The following is a 16,144-nucleotide window of genomic DNA, read 5'->3' as shown; positions in this document are numbered from 1 at the left end:
TTGTGAACGGTTAACTGAACAAATCAGTTTGCAATTAATGAACATGAACATCAGTGTTATTCACTTCTGAGAGGGATAACAGCACTCACATTGTCAGCTGATTAAAAAACGTGAAATCACAGCAGCAAAAGAGAGTGTGCGAAAAGTGTCAACATGATGTAAATCAGTTAAGTGTATGAACTACACTGCAGGCTGGAGTCTGTTAACAGTGAGAAACAGACAGATAGTTCTGCATTACACACTCATCTCCAAACATCTGTACCTGTGGGAGTACATTACTGCAAATATGATGGAAAAAAATAAGATCCTGTCGTTATAACTCCAAAATAATGATCTAGAATGACAAAATATTGACTGTATATCTCAAAATAAAGGTTTCTCAAATAAAACTTTCTCAAAATGGCTTATGGACATATTAAGTCATTATTTTCAGGAACTCTCATTATTTTGAGATACTAAGATAGGGGAGACTGGGGGCAACTGTGACTTTTTTTAAATTTTTCCTCATAACTCACAGACTTCTTTAAATAAATAAATAGTCATCTTATGATATGAGAAACATATATATATATATATATATATATGTATTTATTATGCAACTTATATATTTTCAAAAATAGGGATAAGATAATAACATTAAAATTCATGCAAGAAGTCAGAGTGGCACCATTGCCCCCTTGGTGGGAACAATTGTTGAAACACTAAAATAAGTAATATCAGCCAACTGTATCTCAAATAAAAGCACACCTCGATGTAATCACATTACTGCTGTAGTATCTAATAAAGTTACTTACGTTTTTAGGCTACTGTTCTAAGATCTTAAGTATATACACTTAAATGTAATTTTACATTTAACATTTTCAAATTAAATAGAAAAAATATTAAAAACAAAAAGTCTCGATTGTCATGTTTTTTGAAAATGAGCACTGTTTCAAAGACTCCCACTCACTCATCTCTGATTAGAGTCCCAAATGGTCATCTGTGTCTCAGCAAGGTTCGGGATCATTTAAAACACTATGTGTTACTTTGAGCCATTTTCAACCCATGAATTGAAGATGTTTTATCACAGTGCAGTCATGTACTTCAGTTTACAGCTCAAAAAACACATTTAATTGTGCAGGACCTTTTCAAGGTGAAATTATGGTCAAACATCATGGACCCATTGTTTGTTTGTGTGTTTCCACCATAGACAGTTATACAGTCAGTAATTATGGATGTTGTACCCCAGATCCATTGATAATGTATCAACTACCATGCTCATGAATATGACACATGCATACAGTAGCTTCATCACTTTTTAAAGACCACCACAGGAGGGTTGGTCTGCTATAAACTCAGCATCATCACGGATGCTTACTGATATGATGACCTAGAAAATAAAGCAAGATGTTTTTCTCCCCAACATGATGCTCCACCAAGCCACAAGAGCAAGAGCATAAACAGAATAAAGCTACACGTTGAGGCTAAAACAGCATTTGACGCAGAGCGAGAGATGTAAACCTGATTTTTTCTCTAAACACTGCCCAGAGGCTTCACCTAAACAACAAAGCTTGACCAATCACTCTGATGTGTATGTGCGTGTCTGCATGCATGTGCATGAGTGATAGATAGCATGAGACATCTCCACATCAGCCAGGATCTGAGGAAGCTAACGAGACACAGAGCACCGCTGACACCATGGCCTTATAAAGCAGGAGCGTGCTCCCCTCCCTGGCCTGCAGACACAAGAAGCTTTGATCTGCCGTCGTACAGAGATGACAGACAGGCCGAGGCCCGGCGAGCTGCAGCCATGAATATCGAACTAATGGAACAGATGCTGTTCCTATCAAAGTGTGTTGGAATCAAATGAGCAAACCCTCTCTGTTCATATCAAATGTGATAACCTTATCCACATCGTTGTAGAGGACGAGCACTGTAGATTAAATCTCCTTATGGAGTCTCCTTATGGTGTGTTTTCATGCTCTAGACAAAGGGGCCACATGGGCATGTAAGGTAATCCTGTAGCTAACCCCCTAATTTATCTCACCAGTGATTTAAAGATAGACTGTAGTTAAAACATTACTCCTTTTCTCAGTACTTTTCTCCACAAAAGATAGCAAGATGTACTATTTACTCAGACAGTTTGAGTCTGAAGGATTGGTCCAGTTTTATCTGGACACGCAGAGAGGTTAAGGTTATTTAACTGAATCTCAGATATCCAAATCTGCTGCCACCCCAACACAGCACTGAGAAACAAAATTCAATAATATCAACAGTAATATCTTGTGTGTCCCAGTGACTCTGGATAATCCACAGAACACACAGTCCGCAGTTTTCACCCGGATTATTTGTTCGGTAGAAGGTAGCTCCAATGACAACTGTTTACAGCGAGGTCTGTGGATTATTCACAGTGACCAGGACGAAAATATATGAAAAGAGATGTTGCGGCTGGATTTAATATAGGGAAATATGCTTATTCTCTCTCTTTCTGGAGAGTTAGATGAGAACATCGATACCACTCTCAGGTCTGTCGATTCATTGTGGGTCAGGAGCAGATTAATCTAGCTTTGCATAGACTGCAGGGGCAAAAAGATACCCTGGACTAAATTATTACAGCCTGTAACTCCCCATAAAAACACAACTTATCATTGCTACATTTACTGCGCTGTGTTGGTTTGTTAGATATTTTACCAAATTGCTTGAGTTGAAGCGGCCACTTTTCATAAAATGGTATCAGGTGTGGTGTTATCAGACAGCATCAGACTAATACCCAATGCTGGTATCAGTATCTGTGCATCCCTACTGTGCATGTTTAGACACTACTAGGAGTAAGTGAAAGAGAGTGGAGTTATTGTCCTTTGGTAATTCGCTTGAACTGACTATTTATCTGCCCCGATTGATCAACTCTAGCGTTATCCGCTAACCCAGTCTCAAACTTAACATCACAGTCTCAAAAACTAGTCAGATCCTTACCTTTTCTTGGTATTGCCGTCTGGATGAGTCCAGAGACTGGATGAGTGCGGTTGCGTGGCCGATGAACATGGCATAGCAGGTGGCTCCGACAATCATACTGAGCATGGTCAGCCAGATGTCCGACATGCTCTCTGGGGCTTGTCTTCCATACCCAATGCACAGCATGTGGCTCATGGCCTTAAAGAGGGCAAAGGAGTAGAGCTCACTCCACGAGTCGTTCTGTAGGGAGAGACGGAGGGAGGGCAAAGAGCAATAAAGGAAAAATAAGATGGGAAAGCAAAATATACAGAAGGTGGAAGAGAGACACGAGAGAGAATGGAGAAAAATCGGGGTTATTCTGTCCTCCTAGAATAGCTCCTTACTTTCACATTTTTACTTTCATGCTACGATGATTTTGACCTGATGACCCACGCCTATCGTCTCTGCCAAAAGTAGACAGTTAAAGGAACATTTCAGTGAAAGCTATGCAAGTTAGAATGTGACAGAAGTGGTGAAAGAGAGTGAGTTAAAGAATAAGAGGGCTCAAGAGTGAGACATTCTGGGTGAAGTATACTGTGTGGCTCTGTGTCTGATTGTTTCAGGTTTGGTGAAGAGCCTTATCATCGTCAGTGAGCAGCCTCGCCTCGTCCAAGCAGAAGGAGAAGAAGGAAAAAAAGCAAGCGTTAATGAGGAGCCTGTACATCTGCCTGCTCCAGTCTGCCTTTGATTGGTGCTCACACACTCAGTCAACCCTAATTCTCCGATGTTAGATTCATTAGAAAGCCCTCCACAGACACTGCTGAACCTCACATCCACCCCTCAAACAGCTGTGGTTCACACACTGTCCGGAGGTTAACACTTTATGCGTGTTTCTGTTTCTCTCTGGGACAAGTGGTGCCAATAGTCACTGATTGAATGTTAGGATTCTTATCTGATTTGTATTTTTCCAGGGGCATTTGCATTTCATTTGAGATTCAAATTTAGTTGATTTTGGAACAGGTGAAAGAGGACATTCTGGCAAGAGACTGTCCTCAGATGTTTAAAAATAAGTGTTTAGAACAGTGAGTTTGAAAAACAGCAAAGAAAGAGGATTTTTTTTAAGTGTTTTTAAGTGTTTTAAGTGTTTCCCCTAGGGGTACATTGGAGTACTGCAGATGTTATTTTAAATGTTAATTTAAAAGTATCAGGCATGCATATTTCCCAAAAATAATTATACTATAATAAGTTGAAGTGTAATCAAACCACATATCCTATTTTCAAAGCAATTATTAACTGCCAAACCTGTCAACTGCCATAAAACCTCACACATACAGCTGTGGCACGGTTGAAAGAATAAAGTGAAAAATAAAAACAGAGCCAACAAATACCGTCAGTATCCAAAAAAATATGTAATGATGGGATCTACCTGAACAAGCTGATACTGATAGCACAGCAACATATTGTTTTTTTTCCCCACCAAAAATGTTTTGGGTACTTGGCTGAAAAAAAATGTTTCAAAGGGGGTACATTATTGAACAAAAGTTTGAGAAAGACTGTTTTAAAGGCACTTACACACAGAGCGGTGGAATAACCAGAAACTCGTCCCTGGTGTCAAAATGTGAGCTTAGCTCCAGCCCCCGAGCACGGCTCAAAGTTTCCTATCTGTTTTGAGCTGTCAGCTTGATCAGTAGTTTGGATTTCTTTGAAGAGATAAACTGGAAGTTGTAATCTTAGATAAAAGACGGAGGAAGCCCATGACAACAGTTTGAAGCCTTTAAGATTATAAGCACTATTGTCGCATCTCCAGCTTTGTTGTTATTTCTATATGATGTAGCCCTGTAACTGCAGTCCTTGTCTCACTGTCATCCATAGCCCTTAAGCCCATTATAATAAGCAATATATAAGCACAAACCCTGACAGGACATTTAAACAGTCCAGCCTCAGCCTGAGCTTCATCCCTGCTGTCCCGGGTGGTGAACAAACCCGGAGCTGAATCCCTCCAGTCAGCCATCAGCATGCTGGCCACATTGCTGGTGGGTAAACAGCAGGAGCAGGAGGCTCTAACCCAGAGCCCAGGCACAGAAATAAACATATTCTCACACACCGCTGCATCTGTCTGTCTCCCTCTCTTACAGACAGTGGACAGAGCATCACTTCACTGAGCTCTCTCTTCTAAATGTAGCGTACAATGCACTGTACAAAGGAAAATATATTACAAAAATGAAAAATGGACTGCTGCCAAGTAAATATTGTACAAAAAAAAATCAAGAAATAGCCCTTGGCTTGTCTGTCTGTGATCTATGCAACGACTCCTGATGATAAAACAGGCTATCTACCCCTGTCACATGCTATTGTGGCATTTATAAGACAACATTACTGTAAATCTACTGCCGTCTGGGCAGTAACAATAACTTATCTATGGGTCGAAGATGCATTACTCTTACTCTGTCTGTGTGAGTGTTTGTGAAAGCCTGCAGGTATGAATCAGCTTCTGGAATTCCTGGAAATGATTTTAATGACGTCAATGCCGATGCTGCAGGTGAGTCTCATGTTTCTGCTCTTATTTCCATAACAATACACGACACAACCATGAACCTGGACTAGGCAGAAATTATGCTTCAAGTGGCTTAGTGAAACAAATGGATATATTTGTGGAAGTGGTGGATATAAATGGAAACTGTTTGGCCAACTTTGCTTAAATTTGTGCATGTACATTTTTTTTTAGGTGGAATTCCAATCTATCTTCAATCTACAATCTAGCTTCTGGCAACAGCTAATGTGACATTATCTGGCTGATCTGCACAGAGAGCAGTTGCGCTCACGTCCCTCACATCAGGTTATGGATTGCCAGTGTACAGTGACTGATGGGTTGAAATTGTTTGCAGTGTATGTATTGTGTGTGTAGATTGTGTTTCACAGATGGTTTGGCAGTTTGGGTGACATTAGACAAATATACAAAGTTATGGGTCTGTGTATTGTGGTTATTCATAGTAAAGTTTAAGGGACATGCAAACTACCGGAGTTTTGGTGGAGAAACACCAAAACAGGAGGGTGATGGGAGACAGCCTTGGCTTGAAATATAGAAGAAACCCAGAAAAAATAGACATGTCGACAGGTTTGTATGTACTGTAAAGTAAAATAGAGCATGTCTAATTACAGGTGTGCTTCAAAGGTGGAGGTCTTGTCTTTTTTCCAAGCTTTGTCTGAGAGGAGGCAGTCTCAAACGTTGAAAACTGTTGCTTTACGTGTAAGTGCAAAAAAGTTGCAACTTTACGTGGTCTATGTGGTCTGTGCAGCCAGCAGGCTAGTTGTTTCTTCCTGTTTCCGATCTGTATGTGCACATGGGAGAAGTTAGCCAGAAAGTCCTGTCAGAAATCTTAATATTTTAGCACAAACCATGATTTTTTTTCCTAACCTAATCAATAAGGGCTTTCTGGCAGAAAGTCTTAAAGGCTTACTTCTCTGAACCATTAATACTTTAAAGATTGATGACACATTTCCTCTTCAATCCACTGTAGAAAAACACTGTCATGTTGTCCATCTTTATATACGTCAATGCTCTCACCAACTCATATATACTAAGCTAAACTATCTACTGCCTGAAGTAATTCTCTGCAAGAAAGCACATACAGTACAGATATTTTCCCAAATGTTTAACTATTCCTTTGTGACTGCATGAGCAGGAAAACCCTTAGGGACAGAGACAACACATCCTGAGCAGCTGTAACAGGTCAGTATGTGTTTAAGTTTGAGATAATAGCTGATTAAAGCTGACACAGTGTACAGCTGTCTCTTACTATAGGAAATTACAGTCTTCATAGTAACACAATAAACTAATTCTACAGAGATACCACAGTGTGTGAGGGGAGGGGGGCAACAAATGAAATTACCTCTTGTGTTCATTTTATTTGCCATCGGTCTTCACTGAGCAGCGTGGATGATAGTTAATTGTATATAATACATTTAGGGAGGAACACAAAGGGAGTATGGGACATCTATGATGCATGGTGGCGTAAGTATAGAATAGTGAGTGTACGTGCACGCTGCCATGTCCATCTGGGTTTACATGCTGGTTTACACACAGCTTGTATTTGAGTGTGTGTGTGTGCCAGCCGTGCTGCTGAGCGTCTCTTTGACAGGGTGCAGCGCCTCTCAGTGTAAAACTGCCATGGTAAGTTGTGTTTGCTTGATTGGACTGACATTTAGATGACACTGACATTAAGAATTTTAATGTGTAAACTGCCTTAAAAGACCTTGTTAAGATTCATTATTTAGAACCACTGGGATTGTGGTTGTATTCATTATTTACAACCAAACGAGTGGGAAAAGTTGCAACATGGTGTCTGCAGGAAGTACTTGACAATATTCAGAATACAGACATTAAAAATACTGAAATGTTTCTCTTGATTACTCATGCATAAACCTAAAGTAGAGTGTTTGTTGAAGTAAAACTAATGGATTTAAGGGAAAATTAAAGCACACTGTGGTGGTTGCATCACATGATTGAACTCATAACTCAAACTGCAACGTCATATTCTTTTCTCATTTTCTGAAGCAAAGTTTATGTTAACCAGTCATTACTGCAGATGCTATTTGCACCCGGCTTGGAATAGCCAACGCAGCTATTTACATCCAGGTGTCCATAGCCAACAGTATTGGCAGATAGACACCATGGTCTTTCTCTAAACCTGCTCAAGTAGTTTTCTGTCATGACCTAACTAAGGAGGTTTGCTGCCTGAGCCTGACCAAACTGCAACTGAAAACGGAAAAATAATACTGTAATAATATAAACTGTAAATAACAGATACCACTGACATGTAATTTTAAACTAGTGTCAAGTCCCCGGGGGAGACTCAAACCCTACACTCCCCCAGGAAGCCTTGCACTTAAGCCATTCACCCACCACAACCACTTCCCTAAAGTGAATTTGTCACTGTTTTTTTTTTTTTTTTTGTACCTGGGTTTCAAACAGGCACCTTGTTTTTTCTATGTGTGGAAGACAACAATCTCTCAGGTTATTATGTTTGGTGAAAATAATTCCCTCTGAGGCTTATACATATTACAAGTTATGGAGAGCCGCCTGGCACCTTTTATTTTAAGTCAGCAGCTACACACTTCACAGCTGAGAAGAACATAAGAAGTAAAATTACAGGAGCCAGTAATAGGTTATAGTTATTTTTTGTTTGCTTTCAAAGAGGTTTCACTCTATTTCATTCTATCCAAGAAGAGGCCAATATGGAACAGAAATTATTTGATTGCAACTTGGCAGCAGCACACTGTAATTAAAATGTCATGAGACAGATAGGCCTACATGTATTTTTTTGTTTGGGTGCAAATAGTTTGTATTTCATTTTGTTATCTTAGAAGGAAATTATTTGTATTTGCTTGTTGCCCCAACAAAGGAAGGCAAGGGTAATATTTTTTAAAACATTGTAAATCTGCATGGCTTGATTATATCAATCTTCCAGTAGTCTGCCTGTCAATTGTTTTTTAGCTAAATAAACACATAATATTTCTCCATTTTGTCCAGGAAATTGAAATTTTCCAGAACACGTGGACCAGCACCATTTTTTTCCAAAATTAAGCTTTTACTCAAACATAGGTGTGGTACCAAATCTTTTTTTGGAGGGGGTCATAAAGCAGAATAATGGACAAATTACCATTTGGAAGAAAAGTTGGAAGATTTGCAAGTTAGTAAGATTCATCCTCTGAGTGCCATAAATATTTGCAAAACATTTCATGGCAATCCTTTAAATAAGTGAAGTATTGTTGGACCGACCAGCTCTGCCATCCCAGGAGCCTATCATCAACACAGCTAAAATATTAAGTGTGTTTTACTTGAAGTGTGCCTGATTTTAATCATTTATATCTGTTTGGTTTATGGAAGTCTTACTGAGCTGACTCCTGCATGTCCTTAATTGACTTCAGATGTAAGACGGATGCTTGTAAATCATGTGGCAAGATTGTAATTGATTTGTGAGAGAATTTGACGCAGTGTGTTGTTGCTCAATAATGGCTCGCTGCTCAGTATGCTGCTGTTATTTGGTTTGAGTTCATTAACTTTAATTGGTATTTCTCCTTTGACAGATATCAAGAGGGAGAACTTCAACAACCCAATGAACTCCAGGAACTTCCATGTAATGCAACAGATGAGATGAAATGATCTGTGTGGTGGAGACTCAGCAGTTATATTATGTATACATCACTGAACTGTTGGATAAAAAGGTTGCAGCAGCTGAATTATTTGGGAGAACAGAAAAGGGAACAGATATCTCTGCTCTGATTTATGTTTTCAGTCCTTCTTCATACTGTCTGTTGTACTTTTCTGAAAGTTGTTAACTTCTGCTGACACAAAATATTAAAATCCAGTGCAATTTATTTGTGATCACACCCTTCTGTTCACTCTGGTATTAAGCCTTACTAATGTATGAAAACCATTCAGCTCTTTTTGCCAGCTTTACACCAGTAGTGTTGAGCTGTCAACTGTCTTTCTAATCAGCAGATTCATCCATGCAAGTGGAACTTTTTGCAGAAAAGGTGTGCAGATGGATAAAACTGACGGGTGCTACTACTGTAACTAATCTCAGTTTTTGAGGAGAGACTCATTTGCATTTGGGCGAGCAGGTTTTCCAGTCCTCTCAAGATCCAACCTTTGTAGATTGTGTCCTTTTGAGGCTCCAACCTCTGAACTGACATATGAATTATAAGGAAGTATGAGGCATGGATGGCAATGCTGGTCCATTTGCCTAATTTGTTGTTTGTGACCAAGTACCTGCACAACTAATGACATTTGCATCAGCCTCTGTGGTACTTTGTTTTTAGTTCAAAATATTTCTGGGAGTTTCCAGAGATGGTGGCGCATAAAAACTGAGTACTACGCTTCTCCATGTTTAGTTTGGACTCTGGGGACAGAAAGCAGACCTGTTCCAGACGACTTGAGACGTCTGGACGGTTCAAAATGGAGGAGCAGATCAGAAACGCATTTTGGCCCTATACCATTCAGTACACGCTTTATAAACAGTAGTATTTTAAAGTCATTTCTTTTACACACAGTTCAAAGACCTGAGAACTAGAGTGATATTATCTACTCTCCTGGTCTTAAGGAGGACTCTAGCAGAAGGATTCCAGTTTCATCATTTTATTGTTTAAATTTAGAAAAAAGAAAAGAAAGATTTTATAGGTTACTTTGTTGTCTGTCCAACTCAAAATACACCCATAAATAACTAAATAACTAGAAGAGATCACTGTAGAGTCCCGACTCTTGCCAGGCAACAGATGTGAAGCACCTGCTGCAATGCCACCACAACTGCCAGATGCAACCAGGAGAGATTTGTAAAGTTACACCAACATTAACATGACCTACACATATGTTGTCCCTATCTAAATTTCACACCAAAGCAGTTGGTCGTGTGGCCGGTTAAGAAGAGTGAGAAGTAGAAGAATTACTGTCCCACAGTTTTATCTATGTATTTTTTTTTTTTGTCAAAACGGAAGGTTTCACTATACATGTACAGTGAGAAACATGCTATCTTCTCTTAGACACTGTTTTGACATAGGAGCACAGATGACTGGTGGAGAACTAGACATTAAGATGTCACAGTGAAGCTGACCTTTGGGATATATAATGTCATCACCTCATCATTTTTTCCTATTAAATATTTGTGTGAAATTCTTCCATTAGCATATGAAATCTTGAGTTATGACCAAAAATGTGTTCAGTGGGGTCACTGTGACCTCATATAAAATCAAATCTAATTAGCTCATTGTTGAGTCCAAGTGAACATTTGCATCAAGTTTGAAAAAAAATCCCTTAAGGCATTCTTGACATATCACATTCACAAGAACGTGTCCAGACATGAGGACACGGTGACCTCGACCATCGATCACCAAAGTTTATTCAATTCATCTTCGTGTCCAAATGAACATTTGTGCAAAGGAGATAATCATCATGTTAATGCTAATACAGAATGGGTGGAGTTTAAGACTTATATTGCAACCAACCACTAAGGGGCAATCAAGATATTTCTCCACTTGTGGGTAGCTGTCATGCCATCCATAAATACAGTATGGTACAACCTCCCTGAACCACTAGCATGGCTGTGGACTCTTATTAAAAAATAAAACATAAAGATCCATACAACTTTTCTCCTTAAATTGGGGTTGGTCTCACGGGGGCAACCTGCCTCACAAAGACTGCCGCTCCAACTACATACGCATAAAACTGTACCACACACTTTAAATTATCTTCTGTGAAAATGTATTTAAGAAGTGGAGTTTGTGCTACTGAGATCTGTTACACTTCATAGTAAATGTACCACATTAGTACTGAAAGAGGTTGTCGGATTATAACAGGCAATTGTCACTCATTCACACACACACCAACACCTCCACACACAGATCTCAGTAACTGTCCATTATTCTTACGCTCGCTGACAGGCCTGGCTGCCAGTTAGATCACTTCGGTAATTGAATGGATGGTGAATATCCTTATTAACTTTCAAGGCAAGAGGGTCTCTTCAAGTCTATCTGTGTGTGCGTATATGCAAAGATAATAATGCCACATGAATCGGTGCAACTGCAATTATAGCAGCTCTTCTTCTACAAATGTCTCTCAGCAGCCTACATATTAATACAGAAAGTTCAGACTGAAGCAGAGAGAAAGGGAGAGGCTGTCTTCTAATAAGAAACGGGACTGAGCCGATCCAATATCAGTAACAGGGCCCAATACTGATGTAAGGCAGTGTTTCACAAACTAAACTTTTTTAAAGTGACAAAGCATCACAACCCAATTCACAAACAGGCCTTATCAATAAATCTTATTATTGCTAATTATCATCAGGGTAATATTATTATTACCTTATAGTATTGTAACACAGTTATTAAAAATATATACATATGCTCGACGACCCAGTCTTTGGGAATGGCTGATGTAAGGTATTCATTTGAATCGCAACACTGATCCACATCCCAATCTAATCTCCACAAAACCATGTGTTTGCTATGTGTTTCCTATTTGTAAATATTGTGTTGACCAGTGCAAACTGAGCCGATTGTGTTTTTCACTACAGCTCTACATGTCCATGTAATATAAGGGAAATAAATTCCAAATTAATATGAAACGATCCAGCTGAAGTGAAGGAATCTGCTAGCTCCTGTCACTCATGGTGTATCAACAAAAATGACAATTACCAACACAAACCACCATTAACCAATATGTTCTTACATCGGAAACACTAACAAATAGTAAAATTTTATTTTGGAATATAAAATAGCAAACTCTCAGCAGAGCATCATGGGAAATTATGCAAATGAGGGCCATCTCTCAACCTATCAGCTACACGTGCAGCTGCCAGAATCCTACTCTGTCCCACAATGGGCGAAGGACACCATTACACAAGTTACACTGCAAAAGCTTTCCAGACTGAAGTTTCAGCCTCATGTAATTTTACTACTAGTACTACTACTGGTACCAGTATAGTATCAGTATCAGTATCAGTATCAGCAGATATCCAAGATAGGAATCAGATCAGATGCATCTATAATTCTAATGCCACTGATCCAAAAGCCAATCAGGCTGATGTAGATGGGACAAAATCATCTGCTACTCTTGTAACAGCAGATGATAATCATGTGCTGCTGATTATCAGGCTCATAATACACACCACTGTCTGCTGCACGCATTGTTTTTACAGGTCACAGATATTGTTTTGAGTGTTTCCAGGCAGAACTGAATACATTACAGGAAGGAAATGAGACTATATTGACTATCACTTACTTGTGCATCACATACACACACACACAGACACACGGAAGCAGGTGTAAAAGTGCATGATAGTGCCCTGTTAGGGAGCAAATGAATCACGTGTTGTTTCTATCTAAGTGCATGGACTAAGTAAAAAGAAAAATAAGGTGGAGTCTAGTAAATGTCCATCACAGGTGGACGGCCAGTGAGGCTGAGGTGAGGCACAAGGACGAGGGTCATTTAACGCTTTGTCTTTCATTCAAAGCCTCTCTGAAGAGGATCTATAACCTTGATTACCCCGAGATGAGAAAACAGTGCAGGCTCACCAGTCAGCCACGCCCACCCGGGTGCTCACTGGCATTGTGGCATCTCGCTTGAAAAATGACACACAGGCAAAACAACATGCATTGCTTCTGAGGCGTCAAACAAAAAAGTGAATGTAAACACACAAGAGGGAGGAAAGAAGTGTAGCAAGTCTGGAAAAAGAGGGGAACCATGGATGACAGCTTGGAGAACAACATGTTTTCTAGGCATTCATACATTTTGGTGATAATTAACATTACACACAAAAATGTAACTGTGCAGTATAGAAGCTGCCTGGTGTCTGAGACTAGAAAACATCGAAACAAATGCTTAGCTCTGAATAGGAGTTGAGGGCTAACGAGATCAGCACATTTATATTTGCAACTATGAGCTGAGAAAATGAGTGCAGATGTTGGAGGAAAAGGCTTGTTTGAGCACTATGGTTGCAGACCAGTAACATCCAAAATGCAGTCAAATTATTCCTTCATACTAACTTGCTATTTAGTACACTAAAACAGTATGTGAGGTGCATATCATTTCTGGGGAATATTACAGTTTGCCAGCACTGGACACTACATGCCATAAATATTAGGGGTGGGAGAAAAAAATGGAAGATTTGTGATTCTTTTTTTTATGATTCCTGAATATATTTATATATTTTTTTTTTTTAAATTTTACTGTTCACTACTTGATGAGCAGGAACAGTTGACTGTAATTTCCTTCAGGAGGTACAGATTTTTTAAATTCAATTTTATTGCACTTTCATTTTCAGGTTCAATTTCCAATGTGAACAAAGTTAATTTTTTCATATTAGTTAACGAAGAGTTGTGCTGTGTGCAGTTTTCAGGGGCCCTATTAATAAACTGTAATATGTAATTGCAATAATTGTAGAATCACAACACAAAAGAATCGCAATACATATCAAATTGGCACCCAAGTAACGTGATTGAATTGAATCGGAAGATAAGTGTATATATCCCACAATCCAATGCAGTAGTAACAACAAGAACAACATGACATACAAAAGCAGTAAGTGTCTGTGACAGCTCTATGCAACATGAATAATGCCTCAACTCAAATGAGGTTAAGTAAATAAGGGTTCAATTTGCTAGCCATAACATATTTTTTAAGATTAGTTCATCGTTGGCTCGGGGTACCATAGTTACACGACTCCAAAGTGGCAAGGAGGCTCTCAGGAAGTGATGTGAAATGGGGTAAGCAGGGCATGTGGAAAAAAACATGCAGCAACAACAGTAACAAACGGCAGTAGACATTTTGGTTATGGAGGGCATAGTATGTGATTTCTGAAGCAACCAAAGTCTACAATATTGTTAAAGTTCACTGCAAGCCAGACATGACATACAGAGTTGGCAGAGTGTTTTGAGAATTGATATAGTATCACAAAACATAGTAATGTGATACTCAAGTGTACTGATATTTTCTTACAGCCGTAGTGTATAAAGCAGGGGTCCACAAAGTTTGGATGACTGAGTGCCAGTTTAGGGAGCCAGCATATGATAGATGGCCACACAGGAAAAATCATGAACTTGTCATGGGATTTGTGATTGGTCTCATAATGGTGTCTAACATTTAATTCTTTGAGCACCAGTTTCATTACATAATAGGCAGATCACTTTATTTTTCCAATGAAGTAAGAGTCGATCCATTTTTCCTGAAACCTCTTTTTTCTCCACAACCATACAGGTTTTTTTTTTTCTGTGGTGGCTTTTCCATCCCACTTCCACATTTAATTGCCAAGTTTACACTTGGCCAAGTTTGACAAGTCTACGAGAGACTTTGGCCAATCAAAGGTCAGTAAGAGATGACTGTTGACACTCATTCCCAAAATGTCAATATTTGATGACCTGAAAATGAGATGCAACAACTGACTATTTTGTACTACTTTTGTACTTCTACTTAAGTAGAGTTTTACTTTTTTTAAATGCAGAATGTTTACTTGTACAGTGTGGTACTGTACTTCCACCACTGGCCTGTGTGTGTGTGTGTGTGTGTGTGTGTGTGTGTGTGTGTGTGTGTGTGTGTGTGTGTGTGTGTGTGTGTGTGTGAGAGTGTGCGCGCATGGAGAGAGGGAGAGTGAGAAAGAAATATGGCCAGAGATGAAACAAGAAACGAGAGATGGAACGACAGAGACGCAACAGTGATGTCCCCTAGGGTCAATGGGTGTGAGATCCATCTGTTCCTGGAGATCTCACACTCAAACACACACATACACACACGCAAGCATACACAACAGTGTGTCATAGTACACAGTGTTTTCAGAGGTGTATTTTCGAGGCCCGAGTGTCACAAATTCATGTGCCAAAATTAGAAGGTTCATGATGAGCATATGAAACATTTCTTAGCGGCAGCGTCAGACGGCTCAGAAAACATCCTGCGCCTGACAAAAGCACGAGGAAGGAATTATCCAGTCTGCTGAACTTCCTCGGACACAACGACTCTGTGATTTTCCCTCCAAGAAATAGTTTAAGCTTCCTCGAAAGCCAGTTAAAATTATTTGCAGCTTCTGATGTCGCAGCTGTAAGTAGCAGTCAACCAGAGTCCTCTCTAACTCTCAAACCATTTATCCTATCCTATCTATCCTTTTATATGTCCTATTTATCCTACGTATATTGCCTATATACAGGAAATATGTGTGAATGTGCATGGTTGTGAAATACAGTAGATAAGAAAGAAAAAATAGGGCAACGGTGCAAACAGGTACATGTTTCACTGCTCATATCTCCTGACTTCTCCATGCCTCTGGCGCTGTCAGTCACAAGCCTCCAGTCTGTTATCTCTGATACAGAATGACGAGTCAGACAGGATGGAAGGGTTTAAGGCCAAACTGATAAATACCCAAGCAGGGAAAAAAAAGTTTTGCTGGTATTCCTCTATATTTTGTGTGTGTTCACTCTGTGTTCTGAATTTGTGAGTTATGATTCGTTTAAGATATGTAACGGCATGTGAGAAAAGTAGGAGTTTGTCTTTGGTGGACTGCAAGAGATAGGAAGAGACAGATGCCTGTCCACCCCTTTAGTAAGGTCAAACATACCAAATTTAACTTATCCCTTCCACTCAAAAATGTGTTTTTGTTCCATTTTATGTGACCTTGACTATACTGAATTGTGTCTGTGCAAAGCTTGACACTTGAAAGGTGTTTTCACATTTTTCACATCCTCCACTGAAGGG

General features: G+C 39.4%; 1 protein-coding gene across 1 annotated transcript in view; it reads right to left on the bottom strand.

Moving 5' to 3' along the window:
- Positions 1–16,144, bottom strand: part of hcn2b (hyperpolarization activated cyclic nucleotide-gated potassium channel 2b) — a 59,871-nt gene that overhangs the window by 30,180 nt on the left and 13,547 nt on the right. The window contains exon 4 of the mRNA XM_084722906.1: positions 2,953–3,171. Within this exon, the coding sequence (XP_084579032.1) occupies positions 2,953–3,171 (219 nt within the window). The remainder of the gene's footprint in view (positions 1–2,952; positions 3,172–16,144) is intronic.

The sequence above is a fragment of the Lutjanus erythropterus genome, chromosome 7, assembly GCF_056507025.1.
Source record: "Lutjanus erythropterus isolate fLutEry1 chromosome 7, fLutEry1.hap2, whole genome shotgun sequence".
Classification (NCBI taxonomy): domain Eukaryota; kingdom Metazoa; phylum Chordata; class Actinopteri; order Lutjaniformes; family Lutjanidae; genus Lutjanus; species Lutjanus erythropterus.
Note: the sequence above shows the minus strand (reverse complement) of the source record. Positions and strands in the feature narration are given on the sequence as shown.